A 27629-nucleotide genomic window follows, 5' to 3' on the forward strand; every position below is an offset into this window, starting at 1 on the left:
GGCCAGTGGTTCTCTTCAGCTTCATTCTCCTCTTGGTGTTTGGGGAATAGGAGCTTCCAGTCCACCAGCACTTCGTCAGGAGCAGTTCCTGGACTGAATTAGTTTCCCTTTTCATGTGTCTCACATCTGAATGTGAAGTCCAGCTCGGTCCATTAGGCAGGTGCTCGGCTCCCTGTGGCACGCTGGACATGGGGCTGAGTGCTCTGGATTTGCACAGATGCAACGTTCGTGCTCCAGGAGCTTGCAGGACGGGCCAGAAGGACCAGCAGCCTCCACGGGGCAATTAGGACCATGAAGAGGGAAGTCTGGGGAGATGGGGTGAGGGGGGTTATGTGGGAGCACCTGCCCAGGGGACCCAGTGCTCCAGGTGGGAGGACCAGCAGGGGGAAAGCCTGATAATCCAAGAGTTACAAGGACAGTAACCCTGGACCACACCTACTGTGTGTCAGCCTCTGCCCGGAGTCCTTGACAGGTATTGCCACTCTGAATTTTCACAACTCTTCGTGATCCATGTTTCTCGTTTTCCCCATTTAGGGAGGAGGACATTGAGGCTTAGAAATTTCCCCAAGTTCTCACAGCCGGTAAGTGGTGGAGCCGGGATTTTAAACAACATCTGTGAGACGCCAGGGCCCACAGAGAACGCGTGTGAAACAGCCCAAGCAGACGAGAAACTGCTGCTGAGCAGGGTGGACACTGACCAGGACAGAAAACCTGAATCAACTTAATGCGATCCCTGTCGAAGGCAACCCAGTTCCAACAAGTTTCCTCGGGGAACAGTCAGCACTTCCTTGTAGGTAAACGGAATCAAACTCAAAATTATGATTTTTTTTCCAAACAAGAGCCTTTAAAATTTAAGAATCTACTCAATCTGCTCCATCTGGCCACTGATTTTTATATTTTAAAGGATGTCTGTTTGTGATCCACGTTATGCTATAAACAGGTTTGGTGTGAATCACGGTGTTTTAATTAGAATACTAGTTATTCCCGAGAAGTCATCTAAAATAAGTCCTTGCATAATTAGTTGAGGAGACAGACCTCCAGAGAAAACTGACCCCACAGAAATCACCCAGCTTGACGATGGTTGAGCATGGACTAGCTTCCCAGTTCTCCAACCAAAGCCTTCTCTACTTCACCCGCTTCCAGCACTCATCCAGAACTTTCTACATGCCCAGTGCTGGTCAAGAAGCTGTTTTGGTCTCGGGGGAAAGAAGACGAGGTCCCTGCCTTCAAGCTGCTCACATTTTGTTTGTTTTTTGGTGCCTCCCTATTGAACTTGAAGGTGGTACCTTGTCGCCATCTCTCTAACACGTTTCATCAGAGCTGATGTTTCTTTCCCCTCTACGCCTTCTGAATTTGTGAGGTTTCCTGGCCCTTCTTGAAGCCACAACGATGCCCCTGCTCAAGCACCTGGGATGGGTTTTGCTCAAACTCTTCTTGGATACATCTTCTCACGGGGAGCTTACCATCTGTGCCAGGGACGCCTCTTCCATGCGACAGCTCTGACTGTTGGGAAATTCCAATGTGTGTGTTTTTCCAACACCACCAAGCAGTTCTCTGATTCTCAGCAGACACTGACTGGGTGTCCTACGATTCAACTCAATTCTGACACCGTCTACCTGGAGACAGCATCAGATCCCACAGGTTAAGGGCTCAGTCCCACAAGACGCTGCCCTCCACATCAGATGCCAACTGCAAGTCCAGGTTGTTACCTGTGCTTCTGACCAACTGGCTGTAAATTGGAGGTTCCCATGATCTCTTCCTCAGGTGCAATTAATTTGCTGGAGCGACTCACAGAACCCAGAGAAGTATTTATTTGCATTTACCAGTTTATTATAAAGGGCGTCAAAGGATACAGGTGAAGAGGTACATAGAGCGAGGTCCAGAAGGGTCCCAAGTGCAGGAGCTTCTGTCCCCAAGGAGTTGGGGGACCACCACCATCCAGGCACGCGGATGAGTTCTGGTTCACCAACCTGGAAGCTCTCTGAACCCCGTCCTTTGGGTTCTTATAGAGCCTTCATCTAACAGGCATGATTGATTAAATCATTGGCCATTGGCGACTGAACTGAATCTCCAGCCCTCTCCCCTCCCCGGACCTCTGGGGCAGGACTCAAAGCTCCGACTCTCCCATAGCATGCTGGTTCCCCTGGGGACCAGCTCTCACCTGTGGGCAGCTTACCTTTGGGCTTTCCAAGTCATCTCATTAACATAACAAAAGACATCTTTATAATCTCAACAGTTAGGAAATTCCAAGGGTTTTATTTTAGGAGCTCTGTGCCAGGAACAGTGGAAGAAGATCAAATATACATTTCCTATTATAAACCATGATATCAGAGAAATTCATCCATGAATGGAGTTAAAATGAGACCCGCTAGAAGTGTGTGTGAATCCACTGAAGGGATATTCCACAGGGCATTGAAAGCCCGGGTGCAGGGTCCACTCACAGTGGGGGGCCTCTCTTCAGACATGTCGAGTCTGGCTCCCGTGAGCCCTGGCTGCCTGGTGGTGTCCTCGGAATGGTGGGAGAACCTGAAGGAAGGCCCAGCCTCGCCTGTTGCACCTGCCCGGAGCGGCCTGATCCGGGTGGTCTGCCCCGAGATGAAAAGACACAGGGGCAGCTTGCTGCTCTCAGGCCTGGGGGGCTCAGGAAAGGAGAACCACAGGGTGAGCTGATCACTGATAACATCTGGCTCTCAGAGAAAACCGGACTTGATTTGTAGCGTTTGCCACTTTCTGTGGTACAAATACTCGCACTATGGCTGATTTCAAGCCACCAAGGGGATGTCACTGAGGAGTTGGCAAGAGATGCTCACAATCAAGTCGTGCAGGCCAGGAGGAGGCAGCCCCAGGGTACCACTGTGTGTGTGTGTATTTGGTGAGAGTGGCTGCATAATAGAAGGAACGAATGAGTGAGAGAGGGAATACCCATTGTGCAAACGTGATAGGAGAGAACCAGGAGGAGCAGAATGCTTTTATCCCTGCAATAGCTAAGACTTTATGAATAAAACAAGCTGGGATCAGTGTGGGCAGCATTCTGAGCAGCAGCTCCACACCACTTTCAGAGAATCATGCCTGCCTTTTTATAATGAGCCATGACGGTGAAGTGCACCCTTTGTGACTTACCACCTCTGTGACCTTGGGCGAATTACTAATCTCTCCCTCAGCTTCCCCGTCTGTAACATGAGGGTGACAATACCCATCTCATAGGCCTAGTGGGAAGAAGGCAGCTCTCCGAGGTCTTAGCCAATGGAGAGCCAGCATCTGAGCCTTGGCAAGGGATGGGGACGCCAGACTACAGCTCCTGGAGGAGGAGCCATTCCCCCAGAGCCTCGCAGGACTCTTGGAGCATGGCAGACATGCAATGATGGTTCTCGAAATGAATTCTGAGTAAAGGCCGTGGGGGTCAGCGTGCTGGTGTGTAATATGGAAAGAGCATATGCTATGAAACAGATGAACTTCTATTTAATTTCCATGAGCTTCCTAACTGTATGGGATACAGAAAATAGAAAGATAAAATGCTTTTTCCCCCCAAATGCCCTAATCTGTGTTTCAATATCAAGATTCATTGGGGCCATTTTCACTTTCACTATTCTTAACATCCTGATTTAATTGATGGATTCGCTCATGAGTCGAGGCCCCTCTGAATCTCATTACACTGGGGCTCCTGGGCGTATTGATCCTATTTAGAAATAAGGCAATAAATTGTCCACAGATGTAATGGCCAAGCCCACAGGCCGCCAAGGGAGAGAATAAGAAAGCAGGGCTTTCTCACTGTATTATCTGTCTTTAACATAATTTTTATCATGAGTTTGAATTTCTGAATCAGCAAAGGTATCAATGGCTTTAAAAATGTTTGTTCCCTTGGAGATAGTAATGCTATTTCTGAGAATCAATCTCCAGGAAATAGTCTTCTATGAAGAGAAAAGTTTATATACAATGATAATCACCACATTATTTATTGTAGAAGGAAAGGAAGGCCTCGAGTGTTCAACCCGGGTCAAGATAGTTTGTGTTATGTGACCACGAAAAGTGAAGTTTCTGAAAACTATGTTTCATGGGGAAAATGCCTACAAGATGAGATTAGGGGAAAAAGCAGTATATAAAATCGCACATTGATTATGATTATGAATATTGTAAGGAAACTTATCCACAGGGATAAAAAAAAGAACTTGGGCAGAAAGAGCAACAGTGATTTTGTTTGTATGCTTTTCAACGTTTTCTTCTTAATGACTTTTCTCTATTTTCTGGGGTTTTTTCTGCAATAAGCACATATGACTTGAAATTAACTTTCATAATTTGAATTTTTCTGTAGGTATAGAAGTATACTGTGGCCTCTCTTACAAAGCCGGCAAATCTGAATGAAGGAAAATGTGTCACAGTACTTGCCACTTCACTCGTTAGAAGCACTTGGTCTAATGTCCTGCTCTACAGCGTTAACGGAGCTGGTCCTTGCTCTCCCTTGCACGTAACCTTGAGCTTGTTGTACACAGCTGAGTCCGTAACATGGCCTGGAATTTGCTTACACACACACAAATGCAAAGAAAAGCCACTTCCATCAACGAAGAACTCGGATGTAGGTGCCATAGAACGGTCTATTTCTCCACTAGGATAAATTCCCCTGCCTTTCACATGAGTTTCAGTTTAGTCTCATTTATCTGTCCAGTCACTTCCTTGATCCACTAAGCGGCTTAGAAAGGAGTTACTCTGAATCCTATGCCTGCGAACATTATCTTCAATTCACAGGATGAGCACCGCAAACACCTCTCACTTTCTTCCAGTCCAATTTCCCTCCAAGCCGCCCTCCAGGTAATGGCCAAAGTGATCCTTCTAGAATGTAAATCTAGTCCTGACACCCCTCCACCTGGTTTAAGTGCCTTCAGGGGCTCCCGTCGACATCATTTCTTCCCACCCTGCCCATCCACCCTAAGGTCCACTCACATCCAGCCCCTACTGTCCCCAGACGCAGCACATTCTTTATACCATTATGCACACTCACACCACTAGGGAAAGACACAGGCTGTTGGCCAATCTACAGCTACTCCCCATCCCTTTCTCCCTTGTCACCTCCCGGCCTAGAGATTGGAAATGTGGACCTGGTTCTCACATAGGAATGGCCGTGGGACACATTTATGAGCATATCTGGCCAATGAGATGCAAGGCAAAGTCTGCTGGAGGCATCTGGGAAAGGTTTGCCTTTCCCTTTCCTCTTGGGATACAGATGTAAAGCCTAAAGCTGCAGCAGCCCCCTTGTGACCATGAGGCAATAATCACTAGGAAGAAATGACAACAAGCCAAAGACAGTGGATCTGAAGGATGGAAAGCAAACTGAGCGGTTGATGGTATCATTGAGGTGCCAGACCAGCCTTGAGGCCGTGCATCTCTGTCTCCTTGATAAGAGCGGTGAAGTGTTGTATTGCTGGCAGCTGCGTGTCTCCTGCAGGACTCAATCCTCTTCACATTAGGAAATGTACGTAAAGTGGTGAGTTCAGTGCCTGGAACATTCTAGAAGCTCAATCCATGTTAATTCCTTATCCTCTTCTTCCTGAGCATTCCTTTTGGGCCATACTTACTCACTTGTTGGGAATACACTCTACCTAGAATTGTATATTTTACTGAGATAGACCAGGTTGTGTATCTGTACACATGATTTGACTGCCTGTGACAGAAGTCAAATTGAAGTGGCTTAGGCAAAAATGGGGCTTCATGGCAAGGATGTCTCCAATGACTGAAGAGAAGGACGAGCTGCCATCCCCGGGCGGAACAGGTTTGCACACAGCTGGACCAGCCAGACACGCAGTGCCAGGCAGCCCTCACCACCTTTCTATTTCTTCTTGCCTGAGACATTTTTCTTTCATACTCTGCACTGGCCTCCTTCCCTGGGACAGGGGACAGACACACTGACAGCTCCTGAAGTTACTGTGAGGCTGGTACCCAGAGAGAATCTTGCACCGTTTCAGAGTGAAAAATCCTAGCATTCTGATTGGCCTGCTTGGGTCAGGTGTCTGCTGTGGGCCAATCAACAATGAGGGGACGGGGCTAGCCAGGCGGGGCCTGCCCGGTGCAGAGCAGGTGGGAGAGGGATCTGTGCCCAGCTGGACCGCGAGTGCTGGGTTGGTCTCCCTCACACCCGGTCCCCCTCCTCTCTAGGACACAGAACCAGGTTGCCCTTAGGGCAGGGTGACTCTCCCAAGGGCAAAAACCACTACTCTGCACGTCAATAAAAATTGACTGTCCTGGTTTGGGGGGCCCCAAAAGCAGAGCCTGAGACTTCTGAGAAGTGCCCTGGAGGCCCTTTACATCCTTATGCTATAGATAAGAAAAATGAGGCTCAGAGATGTCGAGTAACTCGCCCGAAGTCACCCAGCTGGGAAGTGGGCAAAACCGGCATTCGAATCTGGATCAGCCTTGCTTCGAGGCCCAGACTCCCTCAGAGCACCTCACTGTCTCAGAAAGATTCAGCCCAGAGGGGGAGCTGGATGAGATCCAGTCCCAGAGAGCTCCCGAGAGGGTGGCATCATTCACACAGCCCCACTCAGCCAGCCCGGGGCTGCAAAGGCTAGACATTTTTAATGTTTACCTAAAATAAAATAAAACATGCAAAGTATAACAAAAAATATCAGTGATCTTTCACGAAAAATAACCACCTTGGGCCTGTAATGCAGGCAGTGTGAGGATTCTGTTCCTCTGCTTCTGCTGAAGGCTACAGTGTGTCTCCCCCTTGAGTCTTGAAAGCAAGGCCCAGCCCCAGAAGGCATTTCACTGTCGAGCACCCAGGTCTCCATCTGCACAGGTCGCCCGGACACATCCAGCCTGTGAGGTCCGTAAATCATCGCCAGCCGCGCAGAGGCCCAGGGCAGGCGGCGCAATCAGCTCAGAGTACAATGAGATGCAGCTGGTCATTCATCAGAGGGCCTGGGGACAGGACCGACACAAACGGTGACAAAGAGGGATGATTCCAGGGCCCCGAGGGTGAGGCACGGAATGTAATGGCAACATTTGGAAAAGAAACCACACTGTCACTTCTGTCATCGTGAAGCTCCAAGAAGAAGGTCCTGGAGACAGGAGACCCCAAAATTCTACCGCAAGAAACAAAAGAGGAGAGGGTCCCTGGCACCATCCCGACCCTACCACCCCCCCACCTCCCCCACGCAGGGGGGCGTCGAGCATCGGTTCCCGTGTAGCAGAAAGGGTGGCCGGCCCTGGGGTAGACCTCCCTTCCCATGTCTTGTGTGAAAACAGATGAAGCAATGCAGATCGACCCTGACGCACAGCACGTGTCCAGTCAAGGGCGACTCCTTCTCCCTCCCCCTCCCCCACCATCCCCCAGCCCCGATTCTACCGAAGGTGGAGATTTTGTCATTTGGCCTCTCTAGCTCCTGGTGACACTCCCAGCATCCTACCTGGCCCTCCCCCTGTTCACGCCCACTTGTGGCCCGAGATCCACTTTCCACACCCTGCCATGCAGCTCTCCAGTGCCTTCCTACTGCCCTGGGAAGGAAATGCACTCCCGGCCCCGGCCGCCGGCCCCAACGCCCAGCTCGTGTCCGCCTCCCTGACCGCATCGCCCAACTCTCCCTGCCCTGCTCACCTCCCTCTGGGGACTCTGGCCTCCTCACCATCCCTTGAGTAGCTAGGCTCCCTTCTGCCTCAGGGACTTGCACGTGCTCTTCCCTCTGCTGCAGTGCTCTTCCCCACAACGCCCTGAGGGCTTCTACTCAACCTGCAGACCTGAGCTCAGCTGTCCCTTCCTCTGGAAGTTTCCCCATCCAGAGTCCCCCTGTTATGGACTGTCAAGCCCCTCTTGGTAGCAATTACAGTAATTGAAGTTGATTTATTTCTCATGTGCGCATTTATATACCATCGAAGTCTGCTGCAGGCTCTGTGTGGACGGGGTGCTTGTGTCTGTCTCCCTCATTGCTGGGGCCCCTGCACAGAGCCCAGCGCCCGGCACAAGGAGGTAGTCAATAAATATTTGACAAACAACATATTTGGTAAATAAATGAATGCCACTTATCCTGGGTTAAAGATAAGATGTCATCCTGGGTTAAAAGCCCTTCAGACAAATTCTCTATTCTTCATTCATATCTGGGTTTGAATGTTTAGCCATCTTTCTTTTCAGAGAAATAAACAAACAGAAACAAAAGAAAACAAAGAATTGTGCACCTTTCACTGACAATAAGCACCAATGTTCCTCTCCTTTAAGAAATGGTCTCCGGCTAACAATAATCATAATCACATAATGATCGCTGGTGTTGCCAGTGTGCTTTGCTGGGTGCTGTACTCAGTGAATCCGCACAGCCACCCTGGGGTAGTGCTTCCCTCCCATTTCACAGATGAGGAAGTGGAGTCACGCGGTGCGAGCACCTTGCCCAAGGTTACACATGTAACAAGGGGGTTGCTGGAGTTCACATCTGGGTAGCTTTGCTCCTGAGCCACGCTCCTAACCGGCTCAAGCCGCCACTTTTGGAAAGAAAGATAAAACAAGCCAGTGTCTTCCCACAGCTACATCATTGCCCATGGTTCCCACGGGCTTCAGGTCCTCGGCCATGAATCAGGCTCCTGCTCCGTGCTCGTTCCCCACGGGCTGGTGCCCAGGGAGGAGAGGAGCTCAGGGCTGTGTCAGGTCTCCACTCCACTCATAGTGTGACTTCAGAAGGAAGCTTTAAGGGGAAGGTGAGCAAATCACGTCTTAGCAGTCGCTGGTAAATCGACTTTCCGTGGCTCCACATCGCAAAGGCGTGCTAGGGAGCCTGACAGCCCCTGCGGTCCTTGTGCATCTCATTACGCCTCCCGCGCAAGCAGCTCCTGGAGCTCCCAACCAGCTGAGTGGCCCCCACCCGGGAAGTCACCTGGGCCTGGGCTTCATGTCAAAGCCACCTGGGGATTTTTCAAGCGTGTCAATCGCTGGACACCGCCCCCCCCCCCCCCCCCCACCCCGCCAAATGGATGGAGTCTCCGGGCCTGGGGCCCAGCGTCACAGTCTTTGAAACCTTCCCCAGGGGCTCTGCTGCGCAGCCACAGCTGAGAATCACCGGTCCAGACCACACTCCTCTCTACACAGATGGGGAAACTGAGACTGGAGATGCCGAGGGCTCGCTGGAGCTCCCACGAGGCTTGGCGGTTTCAAGGAGGACTTCCCACCTTGGCTCCCGGCAGGAAAGGTGCGGAGTCTCTCTCTGTCGGGTGAGGACACTGCAGGGAGTGGCAGGTGGGGCTGACCTCAGGTCTGAGGACTCCTTCCCCATTCAAGGTCCCACAGCTGTGCCATTTCCGGAGTTGGACGTGCTGACACTGACTCAGGGGCCTGTTTTCAGGTCAGAGGAAGCCCCAGGTCTGCGAGCTGGCAGATCCAGTATCAGTGTGCATGGATACCACAGTGCAGGAAGGTTCTGGAAGTCTGTGTGCTAAGTTGGGGTGATACAAGTCTGCTTTGCTCACTCCTCATAAGCAATGGACCGAGGCAGGTGCTGGGTGGGTGTGGGTGGGGGACATCCCCTCTTAACGGGGACTCTTCTGCCTTGGAGCCTCAACCAGCCCTACTGAGCGCCTGCAGGAGGCTGGGTCAAGGTCGCCTCCAGAAGGCTCCCTGAGCAACCAGCGACAGAAGCACGGATGGCAAGGACCGCGTCTCCATCTCCAAGGCCTGCCCACCACCCTTCATGAAACCCAGGTCAGTGGACACCACGCTGAGCAGGAGTGCCTTGCAGGGTTTGCCACTGCGAGCAAGAGCAGGACACAGGTTGGTGCCCAGAAGGTTCTGGAAGGACCACACCAGCTGCTGGAATGGAGGCGGATAGAGAAGGAAATGCTCACTTGCTGAGCTTCGACAAAGTGCCTGAGGTAAGACGCTCCACCTGAATCGACTCTGATTTGGGGATTCCTTAAGGTATAGTCATTATAATTTGTTGCATAGCATTTAGGAGCTCAGGCTCTGCAGCCAGACTGCCAGGTTCAAATCCCACCTCTGCCACTCACTAGCTGTGTGATCTTGGGCAAGTTGACTAACTTCTCTGTTTCCACATCAATAAAGAGGTATGATAATAATATCTACTTCACACAGTTGGTTGTGATGATTAAGTGAGTTGATGATTATGTGTGAAAGTGCTTATAACAGGGCCTACGCCATTATAAGAATCAATACACACTAATCATCCTCTTAGTCCATTTGGGCTGCTACAGCAAAGTCCCACAGGCCAGGTGGCTTACAAACAACAGAAATGTATTGCCCAGAGCTCTGGAAGCTGGAAGTCTGAGATCAGGGTGCCAGCGTGGTGGGTTCTGGGGAGGGCCCTCTTGCATGTTGCAGACTGCCGTCTTCTCGCTGTGTCCTCACATGGCAGAATGAGGGCGGAGAGCTCTCTGGGGCCTCTGTTACAAGGGCACTAATCCCATCCAGGGGGGCCCCACCCTCATGACCTGTCACCGCCCAAAGGCCCCACCTCCTAATACGGTCACACCGGGGGTTAGGGCCTCAGCACGTGAGTTTGGGGGTCTGCAAACATTCAGTCCATAACAGCTGTGAACGTTGTTTCAGCTTGCATGATGAGGGGAGGAGAACAAATATTGAATTTAGGTTTCAACTGCAAGGACTGTGAAAGCACAGCCAAAGCAAGCGGCTTTGTGCTGACCAGCACTGCTGCCTGCAAAGATGTGGGGGTGCTCTGCGTGTGACTAACTATCGGTCCCCCCAGGCAGGGCAGAGCCGCTGAACCCCTAGGAAGCCTCGGCTGGTGAGGCGCTGCCCACGACAGGCAGGGGCCATGGCAGTCACCCTGGACCCGGGAGCTCCGGCCACCAAGTCATGGAGACTGTGGGCTGTGGCCTGCTATTTCAGATGATACCTCTAGACCTGGGCAAGAAGCTGGGGCAGAGGTCCAGAAAGGGACCCCTGCCGTCCATTTCTGGGCTCTTTCATCTCAAGAGAAGATTCCAGAAGAACAGAAGTGTCCCAGTGGGGTGTTGGCTTGCTTGCTGCAGCGCTGGTGGTGGACTCTCCCTCCTGGTCTCCCCCACACGCTCCTCAGTCAATGCTGCGTTGCTCAGGACTGTCTGGGTGAGCGAATTCTTTCGGGGGCTTGATGAAGAGCCAAAGGAGGCCTCCCAGTTGTGCGGTGGGTCAGGGAAAATAGATACGACTCCCACGGACACAGGAGCCTGAGGCCCTGGGACAAATGACATCTGGGATGCACAGGTGCATGTGCATCTGTGTATTTTATCATGGCTGTGTCTTTATGTGCGCACACGGGGGAAAGGACGGATGCCAGAGGACAGTGCAAGTAAAGTAAGAGTGTGCTTCCAGCGATGGTAACCGCCAAGCCTGCGAGGAACAGGTCACTTTTGAGGCAGGATCCAAGGGCAGGAGGGTTTAGATGTGGGGGAAGCTGTGGGAAGGGCGTGGGGTGGGGAAATGCAGAGTCTGTCTCAGGAGGAGCCGCAGGGTTGGGTACGTTGGTGCGTGGGGCTGGAGAGGAGAACGAGGGGAAAGTGGAGAGAAGCTTCAAATGCTGAGCTAAGGAATTTGGACTTTTCCCTGCAGCCGACAGCGAGACAGATACAAGAAGTATTTTTGCACACGGGAATGATATAAAAAGTGCTGCTCTTCTAGAGAAGGACTAGTCTGATGGCCGGTGTGGGGAGGTGAGAAAATGGGGACAGGGTGCGCTGGTCTGAGGGTGTAGGCAGAGGGGTGGCGGTGGAAAGCAGAGAAGGGCCCAGCTCCTCCATCAGACTCAAGAGGAACTGAACAGCTCTGTGATGCCGCTTGGAAAGTCCCTGCGGGAACCAAGAACTGGAAGCCACACAGCGCTCTGCCCCAAGCCTGCTGGGTTCGAGCCAAAGCAGGGAAGTGACGGGAACCCAGAGAAAATGCAGACTGGCTGATCTCAGGGTGCTGCCCGGCTCAGATCCCAGCACGATCAGAAGACAAATGAGCGACCTTGTGGGTCCGGGTAATGCACACCTGGGGCCCGACTGCTCAGCTCTCACTAACTCAGCTCAACTCGACCTTCATCCAGTCACACCTCGAGGGGCCAGGCCCTGTGCTGGGTGTCGGGACATGCAGGGAACGAGACAGAGTCTGTGGCCTCAAGGAGCCTGTGGTCTGGGAGCCGCGATTAGGGGTGTTGAACCACAGAAAGGTCTGGCCCTGTACGCAATGGATGCCTCCATGGCGGAGGTCCTGGGGAGGGTTCTTATGTATGAGTGGCTTTTCTAACGGTCTCACGCATGGACTGTTGGCGCTCTGAGGATGGAGCAGGGCTGTCCTCCGGCGCCAGCTCCTATGGCCGTGCCGGGCACAGAGAGGACACGCGTTGCGTGTTTGTTGAATGGATGGATGGATGCACAAGGAGTTGAAGGTGCGGAAGGACCCAGGGAGTTTGCTGGACTGCAGCCCCTGCACTCCAAGAAACAGGCCACTCACGGTCTCTTAATTGTTATGTTTTCTCCCTCTGGGTCTAAAGGACCCTCCAAAGGCAGAGGAGAGAGCTTCATCTCACACCACGCTCCTCTCCTGGCTGCCCTAAATTTGAATTAGTCATAATCGTTAGAAACACGTTTACAGCACTTCAGCATTTACAAACCACTTCCCACACATTACCTCCCCGGGATCTCAGCAACCCCATAAAGAGGGACAGCGATGGGGTTTCCTGCGGGTGATTTTCCCCATTACAGGAGGGAAAGGGGACTGACGTCTTACGTGTGCCCTCGTGCGCTGGTTCTCTTATACCTGCTGTTATTCTTTTTACTTTTACACATGCAATTTATTTAATTATCTCAGCAACAGTGCCAGGTAATTATGATGAGTCCTGTTTTACAGATGAGAAACAGATATTCAGAGAGGTCAAGCGTCTTGCCCAAGGATACACAGCTAGTGAGTTGGGATGTGAACCTGGTTCTGTCTGACTCGAAGTCTAGTAATAATGACAACAGAGATGACAATGACCATGACGATGACGCTGACAATGATGATGGTGGTGGTGGGCAGTTACTGAGTGCTAACTCCCAGCCAAGCACTGAGCCTAGCGCTTTACATGTTTTATTAATTTAATACTCACCTAATACTAATTTAATCCTCCTGACAATCCCGTAGCATAGCTACTATTACTATCCAGCACACCCCTTTCACTGGGCCGCATGCGATCGGGGGGCTGTGTGTTTGGGGGACGGAGGTAGGGGGCTGTCACCTGGAGCTCCACATGCATTAGGGGCCTCCAGGTTTGATGCTTTGTGCTCCTGGTTTGGGGCTCAGCACGCGGCGTGGTGGCAAGAACGTGTGGAAAACAGAAAAGAAGCTGACACGTGGAGCCACCTCCCGAGATGAACAAATGAGCTGTATCTCCAGACTTGACGCTATTGGAGGTTTGTTTTCCAGATGCTTCTTCTCATAGACTCTGAGAAGGATGACCTCAGCTCTGAAGAATGAAGATTTTTCTAAGAATGAAAGCTCTTTGAGATGGTCTAGGCTGCTGGGGCAGTAGTGAGCTTCCTGTTGCCAGAGATGTCCAGGTAAAACCACAAAAATCTAAACTCCCAGGATGCAACAACTCTGTGCTTGGGGATTGGTCCCTCCAGATAAAGAAGACCACCAAGGCAAGAACACAGGTAGATAAATATTTACAAGGCAGGGAGCAAGAGAGCAGTGGCCCTGACAGCTGGAGCTGGCCTGGTGCCGTTAGCAGCTGGTGCAGAAGCCGGCCCGCCTCGCAGCCAAGGTGCTCTCCCAGTGAACACCGCCAATCTTGCAGAACGTCAGTATTGCACCAGGCTCCTTCGGGCCTGAGATGAAGTGAGACCAAAGCCAAGAACATTCTGTCATCTTTAAACTTGGGCTAAACAGGATCGGTGCAAACCACTGAAATCCCCCATCTGGCTGCATTCATTCATTTCCTGCGGCTGCTCTAACAGCCACCGCAGACACAGTGGCTCACCACAGCACAGATGTCTTCTCCCACAGTGCTGGAGGTCAGAAGCCTGCAATGGGCCTCAGTGACTAAAGTCAAGGGTGGGCAGGGCTGGCTCCTTCTGGAGACCTAGGGGAGAATCAATTCCTGGCCTTTTCCAGCTTCCAGAGGTGCCCGCGTTCCTTGGCTTGTGGCCCTTCCTCCATCTTCACAGCCAGCAATGGCGGGTGGAGTCCTTCTCATTCTGCCTCCCTCTTCCATGTTTAAGGATCTCATGATGATAATGGGCCTCCTGGATGATCGAGGAGGACCTCCCTCTCTGAAAGTCAGCTAATCAGCAGCCTTAGCTCCCCCTAGGCAGGGAACAGAGCACATTCACAGGCCCTGGGACGTCTTTGGGAGGACGTTATTCCGCCTGCCACACTGGCTAGTGTGAGTGAGGGCTGCTCTTTCACCAGCCGCGTCTTAGCCTTGCTCAGTCAAGTCTTCCCTCCTTTGAGACAAGACTTATTGAGATGCCCAGTCATAGGATGACCCCCGTTTCCTGACAGCATCCAGAACAAACCCTTCTTCCTTGAAACCTCCCCAAAGTGACCTCCCACAGCCCAGATCCCACTGCCAGGCCTTCCTAGCACCCCCTAACTGAGGCGCCCCATGTTTCCCGTGGTGAGTGTTCTCTTGTCTCACCAAGCAATGAACCCAACGTGTTCAGTGGCCAGCGCGTTCCTGTGGTCTTTGGTGGGGGCACCAATGGCAGCTGGGGTGAGAGGTGGGGTGTGCACCACGGCCGTGGAAGCAGCGGCTGGACAGGCTACTTGGCAAGTAGGAGGAGATCAAAGAAAGTTCCAGAGAGGCCATGACTTTCGAGTTGTGTCTAACGGACAAGCAGGAGCTCCTGGATGAGAAGCCCAAGGCAGAGAAACAGCAGTGTGTGGCCGGGAGGTGGCAGCAGATGGGCGCTCTCAGAGCCTAGGGGCCTGGGGTTTCAGGTGCCCTGCCAGGAGCCAGGGGCTGCGCGGCATCACAACAACCTGTGGGGTGAAGACTAATTGTCACCCCCTTAGACAGATGGTGAAACAGCCTCCGAGGGTTACAGGACCCCTGGCCAGTAAGAGGCGGGGCTGGGAAGGGCGAGCCAGAGCCCACCGCAAAGCCAAAAGGGGCAGCCATCAGGGCGAAGGAGTGGGGGCCTGGCCCCCAACAATGGCTGGTGCCTCTTCCACCAGAGTGGCCGGGCATCCTCTCTGAGGGAGGAGAAGCCAAGGCTGCCCCAGGGCCCTGGGACCAGAGGCTCTGTGGAAATGCAGGGGGGGTGGGGCCCACTTGCCCGGTTCAAGCCACGTCAGAGGGCCGTGTTAGAGACGAAGATAACAGTTCCCATTTAGATCTGGCTGAGTTCCAGCTGCCCACGGGGCATCGGAGCAAGACCAGGTAGGAGGCCAAGGAAGGAACAGGAAGGTCCTGTGGTCTGGAGAGAGGTCAGGGCTGGAGCCGGGTGCCAGGCCAAGGACGAAACCCCCGGGAAAGAGCATGTAGGAGAAGGAAGAGAGGGGCAGTGAAGAGGCCTGGGCGTCCCCCAGGCGGCAAGGAGAGAGGGCGGCATCCCGGGGGCCCAGGGGGGAGAGAGTTCTCTGTGAATGAGAGCGGAGGCTCTAGAACAGGTGGGGCGGCAGGCAGTACCTAAGGACCAGGAAGCGGTCTTTGGGTTTGCCCAGATGGAGACAGGTGGGAGGTGTCTGAGGAGTGGGGCAGGGGGTGAGGGAAGCCAGGCCGAGGGAGTGGAGGGAAGCAGGGTGCTGTGAACAGACTCTGCAAGTGCGGGGGTAGGAAAAGGGGGAAGTAGGGACTCACCTGTTTTGGGTTGTGTCTGGGCTGAGGGAAAGGAGCCCGTGGTTTGAGAATGCTGGAAGGAGCGGTGGAACAGCTCATGCGGGGAGTTCTAAGAGAAGGCACGAGGCCGGAACAGAAGGCGTGGAGAGGGAGCCCCGTTCCTCTGTAACTGGGGCGGGGCTGTCGATGGGCCTCCAAGACCCAGGGTCCCCGTTTTCTTTGTGAACTATTCCAGGCATGGGGGCACGGGGAGAGCAAGAGCTCATGTGGGAAATGGTGACCGTTCCTTCTGTGGCCTGAGAACTAGAATATGAACTTGACCCAAGGCCACAGGGCCAGGCGGGCCAATGGTCACCTGTGGGGAGGGCTGTACCTAGTCTGTCACTGGAAACGTTGGGAGAAGGGCGGCTGCATGAAACAGGGAGGTTTCTAATTGGGTTTCCAAGGCAACCTGCCTTGACCTGCACACCCCACATATGTTTAGCTTCAGCAAAGCACCTTCTGAGCACGGGGCCATGAAGCCACACGATGAGGTGTGGTCCTGGCCCGGGGGAGCTCTCAGTCTTGTAGGACAGACTGAAGAGAGACAGACACACTGGGGTTTAAGGGTGAGGCCAGGGGCTGCCAGCTCGGGACTCCTCCTCGAGAACCAGGGATGGCTTCCAGAGGTGGCAAGACCCCAGCTGAGAGCTGCAGGTGAGCTGGAGTGAGGGAGGCGAAGGAGGCTGGGATGGAAGTCTCGGGGCCTGGGCAGCTGACAAGAGCTGCGGCTTCAGGAGCGTTCTGAGCACTCCAGAGGCACACTGGAGGAGCAGGCAGGGAAGGCTGTAAGGCAGAGCCACCGGCCAGTTGACGGCGAGGGCTGTTGAGAGGTGGGGCTCCAGGAATTTCCCCTGTGCTGTATATGTGTATCTCTGTAAGGTTTACGCTTTTATAATGAACACATACTAATTTGGTAACTTAAATATTCAAGATAGCTAAAAAACGGAAACAAGCCAAATGTCCATCAACTGAAGAATGGATAAACGGAATGTGGCACGGCCATACAATGGATCGTTACTCAGCCATAAAAAGAATGAGGTCCCCATGCGTGCTACAGTGTGGATGAACCTCGAAACCTCATGCTCAGGGAGAGAGGCCAGACACAAAAGGCCGCATACGATATGATTCCATCACGTGAAACGTCCAGGAGAGACAAATGCGCAGAGACAGAAAGAAGAGGAGTGGTTCCCGGAGCTGCAGGGAGGAGGGGACGGGGACGGAGTTCTTTTAGGACGATGAAAATGGTCTGAAATTAGGCGGTGGTGATGGTTGCACAACACTGTGAATGTACTAAAAGCCACTGAATTGTAAACTTTAAAATGGTTAGAAAGATGAATTTTATGTTATGTGAGTTTTACCCCAATTTTTTTTTAAATAAATGGATGACCCAGCACAGCACCTGTACCCTCCGGCTGGTAGACCACGTTTCTGAGCTGAAGGAAGAGCTCAATAAGCTGATTGAAATAAACCAGTTTATAAGTAGGATAAGCATTCCCCCCCCGCCCCCGCCATGACCACTCACTCTTTTGGCTCTCAGTGTCCCACACAACCAGGACATCTGCTCCCTGGCCTGAGGGAGAACCACAGTGCCTCTACCACCCATTCATATCCATTCCTTCATTCACTCCCTCATTCAGTCAATAAATATTTTATGGGTGCTTTCTGTGTGCCAACGTCTCTGGTCAAATGCACAGAGGCACCGCTCTCACGCATCTCCACTGTGGAGGGGGAAGGCAGACAAGGAGCAGACGATCATTTGTCAGGTGGCCACGAGCACTATGGAAAACCAACTGGTAGGATAAGGAGCCAGCAGAGAAGGACTGGCTGTGCAGTGCCCCCTGTAGCCAGCTGTGCCTGGGAGCCAAAGGACGGGGCATCCGGAGGGGAGGGTAATCAGGGACTCAAAAGCAGGTCTCATGACAACAGATGTGACGGCCGCATGTGTCTAGGACCACCATTGGGACCCCTCCAGACCCTGCCTCCTTCGCCAGCCCATCACTGACCACTGACCACCCACCTCTGACCACACTCAACTCCTCCCGGTCTTTCTAGCCTCTGGCCCTTGTCTGTTTTGTTCCCTCCGCCTGGAACTTTCCTCTTTTGTCTGATCACTCCTACCCAGTCTTCACGTGTAAACTTAGAAATGGCTTCCTCTAGGAACCCTTCCCCAACGACACTGCTGATCCCCGCCCAGCCTCCACCGGGGCCCGGTGCCTCCTCTGGGCTCCCAGCACGGATCACACAGCGTCACCATGGTCTGATTTCAGCCATGTGTCCCTGAGCGGACCCTGAGCTCCGCCAGAACAAGAGACTGCCTCACGCATCTCTCAGTCCCAGTAACACGCTGTTGGAGGCACCTGCAAATACGGAGCTGAAATTAACACGTGGAACTCGCAATATTAAGGAACATAAAGTTTATAGTCTTCTATAAACGTTAAATGTTCATAGTACATCTGATCATTTAATTGAGGCAGAGCTCATTAAGTCAAAAATAGAAATAAAAATCCTTCACAAAATTTCCCTGAACAAGGTGTCTTAATTCATTTTATATTCAGCAAGTGTCTACTATATGCAGGGTCTTGGAATACGAACTGCAAGGTGTTTAATCTTACAAGGTCAGAGGTGAAATCAGTAAACAAAGAACTTTAGCGGGCTGGCTCTCTCTCCCTCTCATAAACACACACACACACACATGTGCACACACACTTGCGTGCACACACACACGCACACACACACACGGACAGCTACCTCAGACAGCAGAGCCGAGTTCTCGGTCAGCAAGGAGGGCGTGGAGCAGACGATGGAGCACGTGCGTGTGCTCTGACCACGTGCTGCAGGGCAGCCAGCCTACAGGTCCGCGTGCAATGAGAAGGCGAGATTCTCCGTGAGCTTCTGGAGCAAGAGGGAGGTGCACAAGCGTGAGCTGGAGACACAAGCGCCTGGCACACTTCCCAGTGATCAAACATTTCCCCAGAGCCAGGAGCCATGTTTACCCAGAGGACACCTTCTAGTGTCACTTTCAAAGGGGCGGTGACTTCCGACATACAGACACAATTCCAAATAATGTCACCTCCAAATTAAGACATCAAAATGCTTTTTAAAATCTTTGTTTTTTCCCTATCATAGAAGTCTTACGTGCACCTTAAGCCTATTTGGGGAATTAGATAAGAACAAAAAATAAGTCAGCTTCCCAGAAACCACATTTGTGGGAGTGTTTTCAATAGAATCGAGATCATAGAATTTCACGGGGTGGCAGGGGGTGGATTGACTTCACGTCATAAGATTTCCTCAAAGCGTCCTGCTAGCGGCAGCCATTGTTAACGGCTGCTTAATCTGCCAGCTCATCATTGTATACCCACCTCCTAACACTGTCCTTGGTATACAGTAGGCACTCAATAAATGTCCGTTGCATGAATGTTAAGTGGCCAATATTTCACTGAGGGGCTAGATCCTCATTCACATAACCATTTCCTGCACTTGGACCTGTAGGTTGTTCCTAATAACTTGCTATAATAAATCATACGGTGATAAATTGTGCAATTAGTTATATCTGCACCTCAATGATCAACCAAGAACAGAATCCCCCCAGGAGCTATTCCCAGTCACATGGTGTGAATGTTTTTTAGGCTCCTGGCTCATCTGCCAGCAGACATTCTTTTCAAGCCAATATCTGCATTATTTTAAAGGCTGGAAGTTACAGAAATATTCTTTTATCCCAAACCCAACAGTCAAGGTAGCTAGAATTTACATTTTGTTTTGCAAAAGCAAGCACATTCTCCTTTTGGAATAACATTAAATTTTCTTGACTTTTATGCCCAATATGAAATATATACTTTGGAGAAGCCCAGGAGAACTGACTCTGAAGTGAATTGTATTTTAATAGCAGTGACTTGTCTTGGAAGCAAAAGGACAAAAGGTAAGGGGGGAGGAAATTCACAATTCACTTCTTCTAAACAGAAAAATGAAAGTGAGAAACGCCGGGAAATGCAGCTTCCGTAATTAAGCACATTTTGAGTAAATGCAGTGGCAGCAAGCTATGGCTACGCAGAGCTCTGCTTGAGACAAACCCGAAAGGTGTTTATAAAATTCTCCATCTGTATACACCTCTCATATAAATGGGAGAGAGTTAAAAGTTCAAGTGCCTGATCCAATTACCTAATGCTGCTGTAATTTAATAAAGGTAATTAAGTGCTGCCGATGCTGATCATTAAGGGCTGTCGTGACAATAAGCAGCTTTAAATATTAGCTACCCCACAGTGAGCAAACTTTACTGGGCGCCACCAGAGAAGTGGAGTTTCAGATGGCGTTTACATGATAGGTTTATAGCCTCATGAATGTCTACGGCCTTTAAATTTTGTTCCTGTGTTTATGGGACTCAGACGACACGTCCAGGCATGATGACAACCAGGTGCTGAGATGGAAATTGCTGGGTCCTCCACAGAGGCTGCCCCATATTGGGGGGTTGGGGGGGCAGGACAGAGAATCAGGGACCTGGGCTCTGTCCCCTGTCCCAGCTCCACCACTGATGTGTTTCGGGACCTCGGGTCTCTCATTGCTAGGAGAGTCAAAACGCTGAGGTTTTGTTAACTTTGAAATACTAGACAATTTTAACAAATCAAGGTATATCTGAGCAGCCTCTCTAGGGGTCACACTGTGGGGACAGGTGCAGCAGCTTCGTATATGGGGTGCAGTGAGCAAGAGACCCCCCAGGCCCACCCCGCCTGGGGAGGGCTGATTGCTCCCTCCAAATCCTGAGTCACCCCTCCCTTAGGGTCCTCAAACGCGTCCCCAGCTCTCGGTGCTGCCATCAAGGCCAGCGTCTGTCTCCCCTGGGAGCACGTGACCCCTTGAGGGCGGCGACCATGTTTAGATTCAACTCTGCCCGTCCGTGGTGCCTGGCCCGGGCCTCGTGGGTGCTCAAAAACACGTTGCAGGGCATCAATGGGAGGAGGGAGGTGGGGAGGAGACAAAGGCAGGAAGGGAGGAGAGACAGCCCTGGACCAGGAAGCGTCAGTACCTCTGGCACAGTGAGCAGACAATTCAGGCCCCACTGGCGCTCGCACTGAAGCGGAAGTGCCGGGACCTCTGCCAACCGGACTAGAGTCAAAGCGCCATCCCAGATTCCGCCGGTCACCGGGACCTGCCTCCATCAGGCCCAGCGGAAAAGACCCTCCGGAGCCCGGGACTGAGCGAGAAACAGCCCTGCGAGGAGCCCCTGGGCCTCGCCGGCCGGCCGGGCTGCCTGGCTGGTGTGTTCCCACGACCCCGCAGTTTGCATCCAGGGCGGAGGGAAGAGGAAGCAGGCAGCCTCCCGCGGCACGCACGGCGTCTCTCTTAGGGGGTCTCACTGTGGGGGAGGGACGGGGTTCAGTCTCCTGTGCGGAGGACCACGGCCTCGCATTGGCCAAGACCTTCGCATCAGTCTCCCATGGCGGAAGATGGAATGCTGCATCATTATTCTCACTTCACAGACGAGAAAAAAGGCTTAGAAACAGAGCCATTTCCCCGAGGTTAACAGACCCGGCAGAACTAAGACCCCGCCCCTTTTCACTCTGAGTCCAACACAGTTCCACTCCGCAAACACCATGCTCTGCCTTTGCTCTCATGGGCTCCATCCTTCTAACACAAAAGCCTTCGCCCGCTTCCGTGAGGGCCCTGCTCCACTCTCTCTGCAGGAGGGTGCCTTGAGTCCACTTCCTCCGAGAAGTCTTCTCAGATTACTCACGCCGGCCCCCTCCATCCACCCTCTCAACCCCTGGCTGGATGCAGGCCTCTTCCTATGGGCTTTAACACAGAATTCACCATGCTCTGCCGTCATTGTCTCCTTAGATGTCATTTCCTCCCTCGGTTCATTTATTCAAGAAACTTTACAGAGCACCTCGAGAAGGGGAGACTGAGGCTGGGAAGTGAGTCAAACTGCGCAAGGCCACACAGCTGGATTAGAAGCCTTGCGACTATATATTCACTCAGTGAATACTTAGAGAGAGCTGCCGCGTGGCCCCCAAATGCTAAGCTCTTTCTGACACCTTCCTCTCTGCGGGGGCTCATTTCTGCACCGTTTTTGGACCTCTCCCCATCCCCCAGGGGTCAGGATGGCAGGTGTAACTTAGGAACCTGCCAGGTGTTAGCCAGTGGCCACCTGTCTTCACAGGCAGATGCGCCGTGCCCACAGTCCTTGGCTGAATGCCCCAAACAGCGGAAGAGTGTATCATGTCCACACTAGCACCTTCCTTCCTTGGCCCTGGTTCGTGGAGCACCGATATGAGCAGTCAGGCTGGGCTCCTTTAAAAGACCCAAGCATCAAAGACAGGCATTTAATGCAAAGATCTGCCGTCAAATAGAAAGTAGCTTAAATCTTCTGAGGCTGTTTCCTTCGCTGCAAGATGAAAATATTACTCGTTCATAAATTGTTATAGATGATGCATTTACAACACGTAGCACAGCACCTGGCATACAGCAGGCACTCAATAAATGGTGGAAATATCCCTATTGTTACTGTTAAATGTTATCATTTCAATCTCGGCTCCGTAGCTTTTGTAGATCAGTCTCCTTTTAGAGGTGCTACCCCAAACCCAGCGATCAGGACCCCGAGGTGAGACGCCGGCACGGAGCCTGTGCTGCTGCCTGGATTCTGAGCGACCAGGCAAGTCCTTGAGTCCTTCTCATCTGTAGGCTCAGTTTTCTCATCTGTAAAATGGGGACTATCCTGCCTGCCCTCCTCTCTCGCAGAGGGTGGAGGATCCATCAGAGGCAGTGATGCATGCGAAAACACTTTTTAAAAGTGCTTTTTAAAATTCGCTTCACAGAACACAAATATACGCTGTTATAGCCGGGCTGAAAGACTCCGGATGGCTCCCCCCTGATTCTGGGAGCTGATCCAAATTCCCAAGGCCACCATTCACAGAACTCTGTGCTGGGGGCTTTTTCCACTGCTCCGGGCTCTTTGATTGCAGCTCCTGCCTGCCACCTCCCATCCCCACCCCCTATTCTCCATCTGCCGCCAGGAAAACTTTCCCTGACCCCTGCTCTCCCACCGGCATCCGTCGCATCAGGCTACACTCCAGTTGCTTGCTCATGTGACGGCAGTCCCTGAGGGCTGTGCTGTCTCGCTCGACCCCGTGCCCCAGCACCACCACTCGGCCGCACAGACTCGCTCGATGTCTGGCACGGGAACGAGCTGGGGGCCACTCAGGCAGGAGATGCCTTGGTCCTATAGTGGCTCCTCTCTGCAGGACTCAGGGGCTCGTGGGAAACGGGCCGGGGCAGCGGCAATGCCCTCTCTAGCCTGGACCCACACTGAGGATGCCATTCTCAAGGCTGGCGCTCAGGCAGCCCTGGGAGGCATGGAGGTGAGCCTGAGCTGGGTGAAAGCTCCCTTTAGAACAGAAAAAGCCAAAACACTGGGATCCCAGCAACAAGCCTGCAGTAGGGAGTGGGGGGAGGGGTTCGGGGTGGGGAGAAGGGGATAGAGGGCCAGGAGGAGAGGAGAGAAAGGGGGAACAGAGGAGGGAAGAGAGCGAAGGCCACTTCTCCATCTTTCCCCCTAAAACTGGAGAGGCAACATGGTGTCAGAGTTGAGAGTGGGCTCCAGAATGGACCGCTTCTCCACCTGAGCCCCTGGACAATTGATTTAACCTCTCTGTGCCTCAGTTTCCTCATCTGTAAGCAGGGATATCACAGTGAAGGGGCCATTGGATAGCTGTGAAGATCAAATGTCTAACAGCACTGAGCACTGGAAGAGGGCCTGGCACCCAGCGAGCACACAGAAGATTCAGCTCCTGTTTTAATTTTTTTTTTCCTGAGGAAGATTCACCCTGAGCTAACGTCTGTGCCACTCTTCCTCTGCTTTATATGTGGGTCGCCACCACAGCCTGGCTTAATGAGCAGTGTGTAGGTCTGCGCCCGGGATTGGAACCTGTGAACCTGGGCCACCAAAATGGAGCACGCCAAACTCAACCACTATGCCATGGGGCCCTGACAGCTGCTATTTTTAAAATTTATGAACCATTCAAACATATTGATCCTTTCCATGTTGCCACTGTCTTTATTATCTTTCTGCTCAAATAGCACCAATACAATTTTTTCTACAAGTTTTCTTTTATGGGAAAACTCAATGCAGAATTGAGCTTTTGTAAAAAAAAATTGATTGCCACTCCATACACAACAACTTTCACAGCCTCGGTTCCCGCAGGAGAAGCTCCTCGCTGCTTGGTCTGCCCTCCGATGTCCTCCAGGATCTGGCCCATTCAGCCTTTTCTCTGTGTCCTGCTGACTCACCGTGAACCCTCCTCCAGCCACACTGGCCCCTGGCACATTCTCAGTCCACGCCTGAGCTTAAAGACACTGCCCCCGTCTCAGCCAGCCCACCTCCCAAATTCCTCCTCGTCCTCTAAGGCAGATCTCATCTGTCACCTGCACTGTCAGGCCAGGAGAGGCGAGCCTTCCTTCCATATGTGTGTCTGGGGGTCCTGGGCCATGAGCTCCCAAGGCCTGGGAACAGGATTTACTTCTAAATAACAACCACGATAATAATGGTAATAATAGTAATAATAACAATAATGATATTTAAAATAATGGTGCTGCCCAAGCAGAATGACCTACAACTAGAATACACAACTAGGTACTGGCGGGCTTTGGGGCAAAGAAGAAGAAAAAAAAACAATTGGCAACAGATGTTAGCTCGGGCATCAATCTTTAAAAAAATAAAAATAAAATATAAAATAAAATAAAATAAAATAAAATAATAGCGCTAATGGCCAGTACTGTGTGCTCACTTTTATGGGCCAGAGACCATGCACAGTGTCTTCCCGCAGCCTGGGAGGCAGCGCGGTGTTGGCCTAACGGCGTGCTTTTTGAACCTGAACTGCCTGGGCTCAAATCCAGCCCCCACTTTCTGGTGCGGGGATCCCAAGCCAGTTACATGCCAGCTCTGTGCCTGTTCTCCCAGCTGTCCCCTGGGTTCATAACTGTGCACACAGGGGAGTCATGAGGCTGAATGCGTCAATATATGGAGACGCTGAGGACAGCACTCAGCACACGGGAAGCTCCAGATTCATGGCTGCTGTTGGTAAAGTTTGCCTCACTTTCTGCCTCACAGCAGCTGCATGAGGAAAGTGTTTTACAGATGGGGAAACTGAGGCTCAGGGAGGTGAGAGACTTGATGGAGGCCCCATGGGGAGAAGGGCACCAATGTTAGAACTAGAAGTGTGTTCACCTCTTCTCTGCATTGTCAGCACTGACTGGATTCTTGTGCTGGCGTTTCCCCAGAATTCCTCTGTGATCACAGGAACTTGCTGGAAACACAGAATCACAGACCCCGGCCTCTGCCCTACCTGCCTGTGGACGAGATCCCCAGGTGACCGTATGCACGTTGACCTTTGAGAGGCTTTGCCCCAGGGGACAGGTGTCCACTACCCCAGAAGCTCCAGGAGGGCTGGGGCCATGGCTGCCTTGTTTATGGCCGTGCTCGGGGTCTGGACAGCACCAGGCTGGACAAGGAACTTTCGTTAACTGACCTCAGGTGGAATATCATGCCCTCTAATCAAATTCCTGTTGTCCTCCTTCCACGCATAGTGTCCTGTGCTTAGGACCAGACACCTGAGCGGATGGAGATGTGGCCCCAAGTAATGGATAAGGCTCTGAACTGGAGGCCTGGGCTCGTACTTGTCCAGTCACCCAGTCTGTCCATTCAACAAATATTTCCCGAGTCCAGCCTTGAGCTGGGCTCCGTGCAAGGTTTGGGGCTGTGAAGAAGACAGGAAGACTTCAGTCTCCTGCGATATGGCAGACAGAATAACTCCCACATTGCTGGATAACCCACTTACAGCATCTTCCCCCTGAGGGGTTGAACTCACGAGCCGGGAAGGGAAATCTGCAGGAGAGATGATGCCCGGCTGCCCCGGCAAGGCTGTGCTGCTCTCTGTGAATTAGGGCAATGGGATTTAACACACAGGCGGACAGGGTCAGGGACCTGGAACTGAGGCCACCACATAAAGCCAGCCCCCTTGAAGGGCAATTCCCCAGAAAAAGAGTAGATTGACTGGGAAAATTCCACCTTAGCACAACAGATCACAAGGAAGCTCATTTGTCTTAGCCTGAGCTCCAGGTGGGAAAAAAACTCCCTTGAGAATATGTGACCAACAGGCTTGTATCCTATGGGAATTTGGGGTTGAACTCGTACCATCCAAATGGCTCATAAATCTCCAGTCAGTAAAAAGGTGACTGGTGGTGAACATAAAAGGTGCCCTGAGCCAGTGAAAACCTGGCCAGTGATACTCCTGGGCCAGTGATACTCCTGGGCCAGTGATACTTCTGATACCCCTGGGCCAGTGATACTTCTGATACTCCTGGGCCAGTGATACTCCTGATACTCCTGGGCCAGTGATACTCCTGGGCCAGTGATACTCCTGATATTCCTGGGCTAGTGATACTCCTGATACTCCTGGGCCAGTGATACTTCTGATACCCCTGGGCCAGTGATACTTCTACTACTCCTAGGCCAGTGATACTCCTGATACTCCTGGGCCAGTGATACTCCTGATACTCCTGGGCCAGTGATACTTCTGATACCCCTGGCCAGTGATACTCCTGGGCCAGTGATACTTCTGATACTCCTAGGCCAGTGATACTCCTGGGCCAGTGATATTTCTAATACTCCTGGACCGGTTGTACTCCTGAGATCCCTGAGCCTATGGCACCCTTGGGGCTGAAGCTGAGACCCACAGGATGCCCACAGATAAAGCTCACAATATTTCATGAGTGGAGACACAAGACACAATCAGCAGGGTTGAATTTCCCAAGAACATCAAATAATAGAACTGTTGGATAGAGACCACAGAGTAGATTGCTAAATTGATGTCTAACTTTTTATCCATCATTCACTATAGGCCAGGTCCTGCTCTAAGAGTTTTACATCTACTGATTCATTTAACCTCAAAATAATATTAGGTGGGTAGGTATTATTGTAATTCACACTTTAAAGACGATAAAACTGAGGCACAGGAAGATCACATGGCCTCACCTTGAACCACATTAGTCTGACTAGAGAGTTTCATGCTGCAGAAAAAAATTATCAAACTTGAAGATTCTCTGAGGAAATTGCCTAGAATGTTACTTGGATGGATAGGGTTAGAAAACATGAATAGAGGATATGAGCTGCCCAGGGAAAAATGAGGCAGTCCAATAAGATTAATATGAGTTCCAGAAGAAAAGACAGGAGCAAGAAGGGAGGCTAATATTCAAATATATACTGACAAAATTTTCCAGAAATGCTAAAAAATATAAGGCCTCAGATTCAGGAATCACAAGTTCTGATTAGGATAAATAAAAATAAATATGTCTTTTAGCAGAACTTTAGAATCCCAGAGACAGAGAGAAGATCCTAAAAGCAACCAGATAGAGAGAAAGAAACAGATTCCCTGAAAATATATGCAATTACAGTGAGAGCAGGGGTCATGAAAGAAGCTAGAAGACATGGAACAACATTGTCACGCTACCAAGGAGAAATAAACGAGGATCTAGAATTCTACATTCAGCTAAATGATCACTCAATAGTGAAAACAAAATAAAGACATTTTCAGGCAAATATTGAGAAGGTTAACTGCCAAAATGCCTTGCTGATAAAATACTAGTAAAGAATGCACTCCAGGAGGAACTAAATTGAACCCAAAAGGAAAAAATAAAGAGCAAAAGGAATGGTGACCAAAGAAATTGGTAACTCTCAACAAGTATTGACTATATAAAATAATAATGACTAATTTGAGAAGTATAAAAATACAGAGTAGAAATATATTACTGGACAATATCAAAGATACCAAAGGAGGAATCAGAATTATTCTAGCATCCTGTAGACAGGAGGAA

At 51.4% G+C, this 27629-nt stretch overlaps 1 protein-coding gene across 5 annotated transcripts in view; it reads right to left on the minus strand.

Annotated features, from left to right (window-relative positions):
* The window catches only part of C3H4orf50 (chromosome 3 C4orf50 homolog), a 122565-nt gene that overhangs the window by 11439 nt on the left and 83497 nt on the right, over positions 1–27629 (minus strand). Inside the window, exon 13 of one of the 5 annotated variants that reach the window (XM_070262731.1) lies at positions 18519–18662. The exons of the other annotated variants lie outside the window; for them this stretch is intronic. Coding sequence (XP_070118832.1) covers positions 18618–18662 — 45 coding nt within the window. The 3' untranslated portion in view covers positions 18519–18617. The remainder of the gene's footprint in view (positions 1–18518; positions 18663–27629) is intronic. 5 annotated transcript variants of the gene reach the window in all.

This window comes from Equus caballus, chromosome 3, assembly GCF_041296265.1.
Source record: "Equus caballus isolate H_3958 breed thoroughbred chromosome 3, TB-T2T, whole genome shotgun sequence".
In the NCBI taxonomy this organism is placed as follows: Eukaryota; Metazoa; Chordata; class Mammalia; order Perissodactyla; family Equidae; genus Equus; species Equus caballus.